Source organism: Puma concolor, chromosome A2 (genome assembly GCF_028749965.1).
Source record: "Puma concolor isolate L17-30 chromosome A2, mPumCon1.1.hap2, whole genome shotgun sequence".
NCBI classification, from domain to species: domain Eukaryota; kingdom Metazoa; phylum Chordata; class Mammalia; order Carnivora; family Felidae; genus Puma; species Puma concolor.
The window spans coordinates 58,475,604-58,489,404 of NC_141668.1; the positions used below are offsets into that span (position 1 = coordinate 58,475,604).

Sequence of the window (13,801 nt, forward strand, 5' to 3'; positions counted from 1 at the left end):
CTCAAAGAATCAAGAGTGTTTTATCAAGGAACTCAGTATGATTAATCCTATGTACTCCTTTGGCAAACAAGCAGTACTCCTAGGAAAATACGGGGGTAGATGATTAAACAAAGTTGTCATCCAATCACATGCATCATAGTAACCAATTTTCCATCTCCTTTCCCTCTCTGGGAAAAGTTTCTCCCCCTCTACAGTTGCAAGATTGACTGAAGGGTAAACATCCTTCAAGGCACAGCTCACTATCTTCTCCATAAGGGCTTCTCTCTACATATGGACATTAAATATATATGTATATATTTTTGAAGGACAAATACGGTAAAGGAGACAAGGATTGCCAATATAATTTGAATATATGACAGACATGGATACAATCTACAGAGAGGAAAATTAAAACATAAGTGTAAGTTCTGCAGTGGAAGCTACAAAAAGAAAAGACTTTTCTCTTTTCCTAGAGAAACAAACTGACCAAAGAGAAAATACCTAGAGAAACTGACACTTGAGAGTCACTCAGACCAACAATCAGGTTTTTTCCTTAGTCTTCCCATAGCGAATGTCCTACTCCAAAATCCCACTCAACATACAGAGCTCCCACTTATCTTTTCAGTGTCCTTTTCTCAAATATGAAGGATTGTTTGAAGAAAATTTCCAGAATAAAAGACAACAAAACTAACATGCAAACAAACAAAAGAAAGAGAACTCAGAAAACCAGAGAAAATTCAGGGAAGACACTATAATTGCAAAAATTAGGATTATCCTCAAAGACATAAAACAGTACATCTAGTAAATGAAAAGTGAGTACTACTAAAAGAAGAAAAAGCAAACAAAACATATAATAGACTATTTAAAAGATAAAGTTGATAAGTTCTCTCATAAAGAATAACCAAAATAGAGACACGAAAAATTGACAATGTCAGATCACACACTTAAAGAATCCACTTAGGAAGTCAACATACAAAGAACAGTCTAAGAGATTTTTTTTCCTTTTTTTTTTTTGTCTTATTGAGAAGTAATTGACATAGAAAACTGTATTAGTTTAAGGTGTCCAGCATAATGGTTTGACTTATCTGTATTTTGAAATGATTAACTCTACATGTTCAGCCAACATCCTTCTCATCTAGATAAAATAAAAAACAGAAGAAAGAAGTATTCTCCTCATGATAAGAACTCAGGATTAGCTTTCATAATTCTTTCCAGTATATCATACAGCAGTGTTAGCCACAGTCATCATGTTGTACATTACATCCCTCCTACTTATTTATCTTCTAACTAGAATTTTGTACCTTTGACCACCTTCCTTTAATTCCTCTTGACCCCACACTCTGCCTCTGATAACCACAAGTCTGATCTCTTTTCCTGAGTTTGTCTTGTTTTTTTTTTTGTTTCTTAGATTCCACATATAAGTGAGATCATAAAGTAGTTGTCTTTCTCTGACTTACATCACTCATTTAGCATAACACCTTCAAGTTCCATCCACGTTGTTGTAAATGGTAGGATTTCCTCTTTTTTATGGCTGAATAATATTCCATTCCATATACATACCATAATTTCTTTATCCATTCTTCCATAAGCTTGGTAGTTTCTATATGTTGGCTATTATAAACAATGCTGCTCTGAAAATGAGGGTGCACATTCTTTTTGAGTTAGTGTTTTCATCTTCTTAGGATATATTCTCCGAAGCGGAAGCAGATCATATGGTAGTTCTATATTTAATTTTTGAGGATTCTCCATACTGTTTTCCATTGTGGCTGCACCAATATACAATTCCACCAACAGTGCATAAGGTTTCCATTTTCTCCACACCAAAGCCAGCGTTTGTTTTCTCTTGTCTTTTTCATGCTGGCCATCTAACAGACCCGAGGTTATATCTCAATGGGGTATTAATTTGCATTTCCCTAATGATTAGTGATATTGAGCATCATTTCATGTACCTGTTGGCATTTTGCATATTTTTTTCAGAAAATGTCTATTCAGGTCCTTTGGGACCATTTTCAAAAATTGGGTTGTTTGTATTTTTGCTTTTGAGTTGTATGAGTTCTTCATATATTTTGGATATTAACCCCTTATCAGACATATGACTTACAAATATTTGTTCCCATTCCATAGGCTGTTTTTTAATTTTGTTGATGGTTCTTTTACTGTGCAGAAGCTTTTAAGCTTGATGTACTCATACTTATTTACTTTTTATTTTGTTGCTTGTGCTTTAGGTGTCATATCCAAGTAACTGTTACCAGGGCTCATGTTAAGAAGGCTTATTCCTGTTTTTCCTCTAGGGGTTTCATGGTTTCAGGACTTACATTTAAGTCTTTGATCCATTTCAAGTTAATTTTTGTGACTGGTATAAGATATTCTTTTATGTGTGATGCATTCTTTTATGTGTGATATATTCTTTTATGTGTGAATATCCACTTATCACAGTACCACTTATGGAAGAGACTGTCCTTTTTCCACTGAGTATTCTTGGCTCCTTTCTCAAATTTTAGTTGACTGTAAATGCTTGAATTTATTTCTGGGTTCTGCATTCTGTCCCATTGTTCTATTTTTCTGTTTTTGTGCCAGTACCATACTATTTTGATAAATTTGCTTTATAATACAGCTTGAAATCAGGAAATGTGATGCTTCCTGCTTTGTTCTTGCTCGATTCCTTTGACTACTTGGGGTCTTTTGTGGTTCTATATCAATTTTAGGAGTGTTTCTTCTACCTTTGTAAAAATGCCATTGAATCTTGATAGAGATTACATTGAATCTATATATATTATTATTTTTGATACTATTGTAAATGGGATTGATTTCTTTTTCAGAAAATTCACTATTAGTGTAGAGAATGCTAGTGATTTTTGTACGTTAATTTTGTATCCTGCAACATTACTGAATTCACTGATTAGATCTAACAGTTTTTGGTTGTCTTTCAGATTTTCTATATATAAAATCATGTCATCTGCAAAGACAGACAATTTTACTTCTTCCTTTACAATTCTGATACTTTTTTTTTCTTTTTTGCTTGATTGTTCCAGCTAGAACTTCTAGTACTATCTTGAATAGGAGTGATGAAAGTAGGCACTCTTGTTTTGTTCCTGATGTTAGAGGAAAAGCTTGCAACATTTCAACAATGTTACCTGAGTGAGGGCTTGTCATACACGGACTTCACTGTATTGATATATGTTCCTTCTTTGCCTGAAATTTTCAGTTTTTATCATGAATCAATGTTGAATTTTGATAAATGCTTTTTCTGTATTTATTGATATAATCATATGGTTCTTTTCTTTCATTCTGTTAATGTGATGTGTCACATCGATTGATTTATCTATGTTGAACCATCCCTGTTTTCTAGGTATAAATCCCACTTGATCATGGTGAATGATCCTTTTTCATGTTTTGCTGAATTCAGTTTGGTAGTATTTCATTGAACATTTTGCATCAATAGTAATCAGGGATATTACCTGTAGTATTTGTTTAAGTGTGCTTTTCTGTTTTTTCTGGATAATGCTTAGTCTTGTAAAAGGAATTTTTGGAAGAGTCTGAGAAAGATCTGTGTTAATTTCACCAGCTAGAATTTACCATTGAAGCCATCTGATCCTGGGCTTTTCTGTGTTGGGAGATTCTGGCTACTGATTTCATCTCCTTACTAGTAATCGATCTATTCAGATTTTCTCTTTCTTCCTGAACAGTCTTGGTAAGCTGCATGCTTCTAGAAAATTTCTCATGCCTTCTGGTTATTTAATTTGTTAGCATATAGTTATTCACAATAGCCTCTTATCATCCTTTGAATTTTGGTGATGTCAGTTTTAATGTCTCCTTTTGACTTTATAATTTTGTTGATTTGGGTATTTTATCTTTTTTCCTTGGTTGGTCTAGCTATGTCTTTTTTTTTTTTTTTTTATCTTTTCAAAGAAGCAATTCTTACTTTGGTTAATCTTACTTTTTCTGTTTTCTCTTTTATTTATTCTCCAATCTCTATTATTTCTTTCCTTTTTCTAACTTCATGCTCAGTTTGTTCTTTTTCTAGTTCCTTAGCGTTAGGTTATTTGGTATCTTTCTTGCTTGCTAATATAGGTGTTTATTTCTATAAATTTCCCGCTTAGAACTGCTTCTGCTGCATCCCACAAAGCCTGGTATGTTATGTTCCCATTTTCATTTGTCCGAATAAGCCTTTTTATTTCCCCCATTGATTTCTTCTTTGATCCACTGGTTGTTCAGGACAGTGCTGTTTAATTTCCATGTGTTCATGAATTTTCCAAGCTTCTTCTTAATGATTTCTAGTTTCATGCCATTGTGGTCAGAAAAGATACTTGGTATGATTTCAATATTCTTTAATTACTAAGACTTATATGTGGTCTAACATATGGTCTATCCTAGAAAATGTTCCATGTGTGCTTGAGAAGAATGTATTTTGCTGTCATTGATAGAATGTTCTGTATTTGTCTATTATATCCATTTGGTCTATAGCATTATTCAAGTTTGCTCTTATTGATTCTCTGTCTAGATGATTGATCTATTGTTTAAAGTGGAGTATTGAAGTCCTCAACTATTATCAAATTACCATTTATTTCTCCTTTTAGCTCTGCTAGTTTTTGCTTTACATATTTAGGTAATCCAATGCATAAGTATTTATACTTGTTTTATCGTCTTGATGTAGTGACCCCTTTATCATTACATAGTTATCTTGTCTCTTTTTACCATTTTCAGTTTAAAGTCTATTTTGTCTGATGTAAGTACCACTACTTTTGGTTTTTTATGGTTACTATTTGCTTGAAATATCTTTTTCTGTTATTTCACTCTCAGTCTGTGTACATCTTTATAGCTAAAGTGTCTCTTGTAGGCAGTATATTGTTGGATCTTTTTTTTTTGTTTCCATTCAGCCATTCTATGTCTAATAATTTAATCCATTACATTTAAAGTAATGATTTTTATTTTTTTAATTTTTTAAGTTCTTTTTATGTTTATTTATTTTTTAGAGACAGAGTGTGAGAGAGAGAGGGAGAGACAGAATCTGAAACAGGCTCTAGGTTCTGAGCTGTCAGCACAGAGCCTGACACGGGCCTTGAACCCACGAATGGTGAGATCATGACCTCAACCGAAGTTGCATGTTTGACTGACTGAGCCACATAGGCACCCCTAAAGTAATAATTTTTAAAATGAAAAAATATTTAATTGAAGTATAGTTGACATAGAATATTAAATTAGTTTCAAGTGTACAACATAGTGATTCAACAATTATATACACTAGGAAATGCTCACCACGATAATTATATTACAGTATTATTAACTATATCCCCTATGCTATACTTTCATCACCATGACTTTTTTAAAACTGTAAGTTTGTACCTCGTAGTCTCCTTCACACATTTCTCCCACGTTTAAGGTAATTATTGATAAGGAAATAGTATTGCCGTTTTTTTTTTTTGTTGTTGTTTTCTAGTTGTTTTGTAGATCCACAGTTGCTTGTTTCTTATCCTGCTTTTTCTGTGTCTTACTGTCTTTCGGTATCAGTATGTTTTGACTTCTTTATTGTGTTCTTTGGTGTAATTACAACAGGAGTTTCCCTTGTGCTTACTAAGAAGCTTACATAAAGTATCTTCAACTTCTAACACTCTATTTTAAACTAATAACAATTTAACATCAATACAATTCATAAAATTAACACTTTTCTCTTTCCCCTCACATTTTAGGCTGCTGTTACAATTTACATGTTTTTTAAACATATAATGTGTAACTAATAACAGATTAGAGTTTTGGTATTTTTACTATGTTCTTTTTTTTTAACATTCAAACTAGAGTTGTGAGTTATCTGTCACTATTAACATAGTTCAGAATCTAACCTTGACTATATGTTTACCATTACCAGTGAGGTTCATACTACCTTTTAACGTTTTTATGTTATCAATTAGTGTCCTTTTACTTCCACTCAAAGAATTGCCTTTAGCATTTCTCATAAGGCGGGTCTAGTAGTAATGAATTCCCTCAGCTTCTGTTTGTTCAGGAGAGTCTTTACCCTTCATTTGTTTCTGAATGACAGCTTCACCAGGTATAGAATTCCTGGTTGACAGTTACTTTCTTTCAATATTTTGAATATATTATCTTCTGGCGTGAAAAGTTTCTGTTGAGAAATCCACTGACAGTCTTCTGGGGATTCTCTTGTACATAATTTCTCTCTTTTCTCTTACTGTTCTTAAAACTTTTTTACTTTTGACAGTTTACTTATGATATGTTTTAGTTTAGCCCTATTTTGTGTTCAATATATTTGGGTTCCTTCGGACCTCATGAATCTGGATGTCCATTTCTTTTCCCAGGATTGGTACATTTTCAGCCATTATTGTTTTAAATATACATTTTATCTCCTTCTTTTTCTCTTTTCCTTCTAGAATTCCCATAATGTGATAATTGTTTCTTTTCATTATACCCCATAATTCCTATAAGTTTTCTTCATTGTTTTTCTTTTTTTTTTCTTTTTGCTCCCTTGAGTAATTTCCAATATCCTATCCTTCAGGTTGCTTATTCTTTCTTCTGCAATGTGGGGTCTCCTGTTGAAACTACTTTTGAATTTTTCGCTTTACTTATTGTGTTTTTCAATTCTAGGATTTTTTTTTTTGATTGTTGCTATTTCCTTATTGACCTTCTCATTTTGTTCATGCATTACTTCCCTAATTTCTTGAAGTTGTCTGTGTTTTCTTGTAGTTCACTAACCTTCTATAAAAGGATTATTCTGAATTATTCCCCTGGTGGTTCACAGATCTCCTTTTCTTTAGAGACAGTCATTGGAACTTTATTAGTTTCCTTTGGTGGTATATTATTTACTTGATTTTTTGTGAGCCTTGATTCCTTTTGTTGGTATCTGCACATGTGAATAATTACCCTCTTTTAGACTTTACAGGTTTGCTTTGGCAGAGACAGTTTTTCACCAGTAAGCTGGGTTTGCACCTGTGGGTGTGTCAACTGGTAAAGTCCTTGAGCAGGTGGGACCTGCTATTATGGTTTATTTTGGAAGCAATGCAATTGTTTGAGCTTTGAGTACTGGGATGGAAACATGTGCTACTGGCTGAAAACAGCTGAGTAAGACAGCTGCTTGGTTCCCTACCCAAGTGAAGCTGTAAGATGGGATCCACAGTTGCCTGGATTCTCTAGTCAGGCTTACTAGAATGGTCAGGACTGGGTAATATATTCAGTAATAGATGAAGCTATGAATTTGTTTCCTTGCCCTGGTAGGTGCGCATGATGAGAGCAAAGGCCTGTATAGCTTGTTGTGTGGGGATCTGAATTGAAACTGTGACCCAGAGGGTTCATAAGGTTGAAACTAGCAGAAAATTTCAAGCTTGGTTTTCAGAGAACTGCTTCCCCCTAATCAGCTATTGTGTCTTTTCAGACCCCACTAAAAATCTACTAGCTGTCTCTGCAGAAGTCTGGACTCAGGATCAACTGATAAGGTTCCAGCCTATGAACAAGCAAAGCCCTGCATTCCTTACCCAAGATAATGACTCCCAAACTCCATACACTTTATACTAACTCTCAGAGCATACCCAAAGCCCTTTCTCCTTCTCCTAAGATAACCTCCTAAGGTCAAGGTCTGAGTTTTGCCTTGTTCTGGTGTTAAGTATCCACCCCAAAGTGAACATGGGATATATGTTACATATATGTTTGCTCAAATGAGCATGATCCATCTTTTCTTATGAATAGTCTTAAGTTTCCTTGCCTTTCTAAATCAGTATGTGTGTAATCTCAACCCCTATAGTTACAAAAAACTTGTTCTCTCACCCTTCAGGGAGCTGGATTTAAGGCTTTTTCCCTGTCTCATTTGGCTGCCTCTCAAATAAACCCTTCCTTGCTGCATACCTGGTATTTCAGTGATTGACTCTGCTGTGCATCAGGCAGATGGGCCTGGGTTTGGTGACAGAATCAGGCCAGAGCTTTCCCAGGTCATGTGAGTCTACCAGTTCTGCTCTGCAGTTGGGGAAGCCAAGGGCCATGGTCAAGAGCCACATGTTCAAATGCTACTGTATGTAGGGCTGTTGAATGTGCTATGCAATTTATCCATGCACTCTGGTTAGGTGCCCTGGTCAGACAGGCTGAAGACTGTATTCAGCAATAAGTGGGGCTACAAATTATGTTCCCCATAATTGTCTCAAAAGCCAAGTATACAGCTCTTTGTTGTCTCAGTTCAAGCCAATCAGCAACCCCAAATTCCCTGACCATACAGGTCCACTGGCTTTGCTGTTCAAACTATCATCTCTGCCCACTCACTTCATGGCTCAAGTTCCACTGAGCTGCAGAGCCTCCAGGAGTTGTCTTCAGCCCTTCTGGTCAGACAGGACAGAAAGACACTGTCTACAATAGGTAAAGTTATGTCTCAGCTCCCTTTCCTGGGTGGCAGTGGGAGGGGTCAAGGTGGCTCCAAACTACTTTCAGTTTCCCAAATAGGCTCTGTTGTTTGGGAAGGTCTTGGAGCTACCCTCAGCCTTGGCTATGAATTCATTAATATTCCTGTCTGCATGGTAGAGGAATAGTCCACTCCCAGTACTGGCTTTGCTATGGGGGCAATCAGCTCTGTTTGCCCACCTCTTAGGTTAAGTGCCACTGGGCCACAGTTTCCAGAAACTGTCTCCAGCCCTGATGGTCCAATGGGACCAGAAGACACTTTCCAAAGTGGGTGGGGCTGCAACTCAACTCACTGCCTGGCCCTGGAAAACCAGGCTCTAAGGCCTGTAAAACTCCTCCTTTGAGAATCTCAATCAGGTAGATCTGCAGGCTGACATGCTCTCTGGTCAAAGTGTACTCCTGACTTGGTTCTCAGATGAGCAAAACTACTGACTGGGACTACTACTTAGGCACTGCAGTCATAAAGATGGATGGTCAAGATCCATGTGCTGATTGTTGCAAACCCTCCCGCCGCCCCCTTCTCCACCACAATCAGATTCTCAGTGGTTGAGCCCCACAGATTTCCCCACAATCCTTGTGATATGAGATCAGAGTAGGGTCTCCTGCAAAGCAACCTACAATGCTGGGAGTGGTCTTGTCTCCTCTGGGTTCTCTTCTGCCCCTGAAGGAACCAGAGGTTCAGGGGAGACCTCTATATGTGGGGATGTGCCAGCCAGAGTTAAGAACAATGTGGTCAATGTGTAGCCACTTCTCTTACCCTTCTAATGTAGTTTGCCTTGGTCACTGTGGTACAGGGGGTTGCTTCAGCCTTATCCCCATGCTCTAGAACTCCCTCAGTGATGTCTTTTCCTTGAATAGTTGTTAGTTGTTCTTTTGACGGGGAACAAAGCCAGGAACAACCTATGTCACCATGTTGGTTACATCACTATTTGGGAATCTTTTTAAAATTTAGAACGTCCTACTCATTCAAATTGCCAATCAAAACTGAGAGTAGAAAATAAAGTTTCAGATATTCAAACTGTTAACAAAAAAATAATATCTCAAAAATTGTAAAAAATAATGGGTGGACAGCATCTGACTGTCTCAGTTGATGGAATATGTGACTCTTGATTTTGGGGTTGTGACTTTGAGTCCCACGTTGGGTGAAGAGATTACTTTAAAAAGTAAAAAAAAATAATATCTCTCACAAATATTTTCACAAGAAGGTATTGGATGATATACTCCATTCAAATGAAGGCATATAGTAAGAAAGAATAAGACACAAGCCATTCACCCCATCAAAACATTTTTGAAAATGTCCATTTTTGCCAAAAGTAAAAACAAATTACTCTTACTTTAGAACAAAATAGAAATTTGTATGGAATGGAATAGGTTTTCATTCCAATGGAACATTTTGTTAACAAAGACATCTTACCTAATTCCAAAAGAATAAGATCTATTTATCAACAAATCTCAAAATATACAGATCCTACTAGTTTCCATGTGAAGCAAATATCATGTTTGTTATGTATATCACTCCTGAATTCACAAATATATGGCTTTTCCAGTTTCACACAGAATTTCAAAATGCTCTTTCAGGACTAATCCTATATACTTGAATTAACTCCAAACAATAAGAAAAATGGAAAATTGGAAAAAAATACATACTTAGAATTGTATCTGAGTGCTAGTTGTTTGTTTAATGAATTCGTGATGTATAATTGTAAAAGTGATGCTATGCTACAACATATGCTGTATACTGAAGAACTAAATGGTAACAGGTGCTTAACAGTGGTATTGGTAAGGTTCATTTATTTATTTTAAGAAGTATATAATGAGTGTCTATTATGTTGCAAATTCCTTTGGCTTAAAGATATGCTAAATTTTGAACTGTATCTTTATTTTCCTCTTTAAAGTCTCTTAGGCTCAGTTCCCTGATAAACTGAGGAAACTAAGACACCACAAATCTCTTTATTGCCGCAATTATTTTAGCAATGTATGTGAAGTGTTTGTACTCTTCTGTTTATGCCAGTATAGACTGAATTTTAATTCAAAAGATCTATCACGTCTGAAAGACTAAAAAACACATTTGGGTAAAATATAAGTGGGAAAAGCGATAATTTTTCCTAAATGAAACACATCCTCAAAGGCATTCATTTAAAATTTTATCTAAACAACTAGGTTTTTTGATTAAAGATAGCAAACAAAGCATATGTGTTTGTCTCTCAACTTTCCCAATATCCCAATGGAAGGAAAGTACAGGTTTATATGAACTCATGGTTTTAAATACGTATCAAGCAAGCAGACATAGAAATAACTTTAGATATGTATATGCGTGCATGGGTTAGTATGTATTTCCTAAAAGCAATGACAGCCCAGGGGCAAATAACAGTGGCCAGATCTTGTTTTCTAATATCATTCTCCAATGATCTTTGGGAAAGTGGTTGATTCCTGGGCTGTGTCAGGGAAAATACCAGGTATTTCTGTAACATCTTGTGATGACAGAAAATAATGAAATGCTCAAAGATAAAGGACATATTAATAGGGCATATGAACAAATGTGACAGAGCTCCCAATGGCCAAATCTGGGACAATTTCAGGAAAAAAACAACTAATGAGAGTATTGGATTATAATCCAGAGTCAAATAAGTATATGTGAATCACACAAAGATTTAAAAATAATGGAATAAATAGAGAATAAGTCATTCTGCCTTATAGAAAAAAATCAACTAATATGTATACAAGAATTGAGAGAAATAGAAAATCACCATTTTAACAAGACAGAAATATTTGATGCAGACAAGGGCCATGGAAGGATGCTGAAATTTGTGGGCAAAAGTTTGAGAAGAAACATGGTGCTTGCATTATATCTTCCAAAGTATCTTCCCCAAGATATTCTAAAGGAAAAGAATAGAAACTTTAAAATAAAGAACCCTGCAGATACCATCTCAGTATAGTGATCAAGGTTACCATCTCTTGTGATAAGACATATCAACACCAATTGTCCCTGATGTGACACACTGAGAAAGGTTGATCATTTCTATAGTATTATTGCTAAAATATATATAATTTCAAATCTAATAAGAAGAAAACATCAGGCAAACCTAAATTGAAGAACATTTGACAGAAAAAGTAACCAGTATACTTAAAAGCCATGGCCAGGAAAATAAGGAAAGACTAAGGAATTGCTACAGATTGGAGAAGACATCTAAATGCAGTATAAGGCTCTGGATTTGATCCTGCAATAGGAAAAGGACATTAGTGGACAAACTGCATGCAGTCCCATATAAAATCAGTAGCCTAGCTAATAGTAGTGTACAAATATCAATTTCTTAATTTTGATAATTATACTATGGTTATGTAAATTTTTAACATTAGGGGAAACTGAGTGTAGGGATAATATAGGAACTCTATGCTATTCTTACAACTTTTCTGGAAGTCTAACAGTATTTCAAAATAAAATATTACCAAGCATAAACATACAAAAAAAAAAAAAGAAAGAAGTGATAACAACAAAAGAGGATAGAAGAGTTGTTAATAAACAGGGATTTTTAACAAGTTTCTAGAAGAGGGAGACTGCATACTGAAAAAAATTAAACAAATAAACACAAGCTACCACCCTGAATACACTCTTATGGGACCACAGAAGAGACATGAGACACTCCCACTCAATGGAACCCCACTAAAGAAACATATGATGAAGGAAAAGAGGCAAAACTGAAAACAAGAGATTAAGAAATGTTAGTTGGTTAAGAGGACCAGCACTATTTCCAACACCTCAACTACCTTTCCTATCTGCCAGCAACCAGTGTTTAATCCTAGGCAGAATACTCAGTTGATTCTCCTAAGAAAAGGAGGTATCTGCAGAAAACGAAGAGTGTGGATACGGTTACCCCAAAATATAGTCTTCCTTTTTTTGTCATTTAGCGAGATTCAGAGACCATGAGCCATCTCCTGGAATGCTAATCCCAAAGTGGGATTTGGCGTAACACACACCTCATCCCATACGGGCTGACACAGAGCTCCCATTTGATCCATTTTTCAACCACAGGGAAAAATCTGATGTTAGTTACTACTTTCATAAACGTCAATGTCAAAACATAAATTTCCTGACATATAAGGAGAACCAGTAGCATAAACAAAAGATTAAAATAAAGCCTGAAGAAAAGAGATAGTTCAGTCAACAGAAACAATAATCTCAGAGATTCAGAAAAATATTTTATCTTTAAAACAAAGACATGCCAATATGAAAAATAACAAAAAACAAGGAAAGCACTTAAAGATAAAAAGAATAATTATATAAACTAATAGAAGGTCTGAAAAAATAAAATTAAAGTAATCCTCAGATAAGGAAGGAAATAGACAAAATATAAGTGGGAAAATATGAGACTTAAAGGATTCATGCAGAAGTCATATATTTGAATAACAAGGTTCCTGAGAATGCTGAGACAGGGGAGGAAATTTTCAACAAATAACAGAAGATAATTCTTAGGAACTGAACAGTAAGTCCAACTGATGCAAAACTATGCATAAAAACATACATATACATTTAGACCTATTCTCATGAAACTTCAAATCCCCAGGGATTCTTAAAAAATAAAAAAAAAAGTCATCATCAGAAGAGATCAAGAAGGAGTTTGACATCAAAGTACCAATCAGCAACAGTGAATGTCCTCACATTCTAAGGGAAAATTATTTTTAAACTTTAAATCTGTTTCCAGTCATTACATACTGATTTTCAAGTATGTTACTTAAATAAAAATACTTTAAGACATGTAAGGACTCAGAAATTTAATTCCAAAACACTCTTTCTGAATAATTTACTTAAGAATGTACTTCAGTAAATCAAGAAAGTAAATCCAAGAAACAGAGGAGCATAGGACCAAAGTAGTGGATGTATCACAGGAGAATGAGAAAGAAGGCCCAGTGACCTGATGATTTGTATATGTATTTTTTCACTATAAAAACAAACTACTAAAGCAATAATGATAGCCTATCTGCTTTTTCACCTCCATTTGACCATTGGAGATTCTGTCATAGAAGAAAAGAATACCATTTTGGACATATTTCCGTGAAATGTGATTCTAAATCAGAACCTCCTAAGTTAGTATCAGATCTCTGGATTGATTTCAACTCTAGTCAATGGTCAACGAATTGATTGCAGTGACACTGAGTCATGTGCTTTGTTTAAGATGAGTCACACTAGTGATTTCCCATGATTCACCTAGGTGTATGCTGAATAAACAGTATACAATGCTACCCATTCATATGGCATGCTCAGTGCAGGGGAGCACTCCTCTGGCTTTAAGAAAAACAAAAGGCTTGATTCTTCAGCCTTAAACTCAAAATGTAAAGCATTTCAAAGCTTTTTAATATATAGAATTATCAATATGTTTTATTATTCAGAGCCCCTATTATGTGAGAGGCACTAGGACTGTGCCAGGATTCAAAGATA

At 35.1% G+C, this 13,801-nt stretch overlaps 1 protein-coding gene across 2 annotated transcripts in view; it reads right to left on the reverse strand.

Moving 5' to 3' along the window:
• The window catches only part of LOC147583221 (histone deacetylase 9-like), a 198,774-nt gene that overhangs the window by 140,419 nt on the left and 44,554 nt on the right, over nucleotides 1-13,801 (reverse strand). Inside the window, exon 1 of one of the 2 annotated variants that reach the window (XM_086694896.1) lies at nucleotides 1,281-1,772. The exons of the other annotated variant lie outside the window; for it this stretch is intronic. Coding sequence (XP_086551022.1) covers nucleotides 1,281-1,396 — 116 coding nt within the window. The 5' untranslated portion in view covers nucleotides 1,397-1,772. Of the gene's footprint in view, nucleotides 1-1,280; nucleotides 1,773-13,801 lie in introns of those variants that run through there. 2 annotated transcript variants of the gene reach the window in all.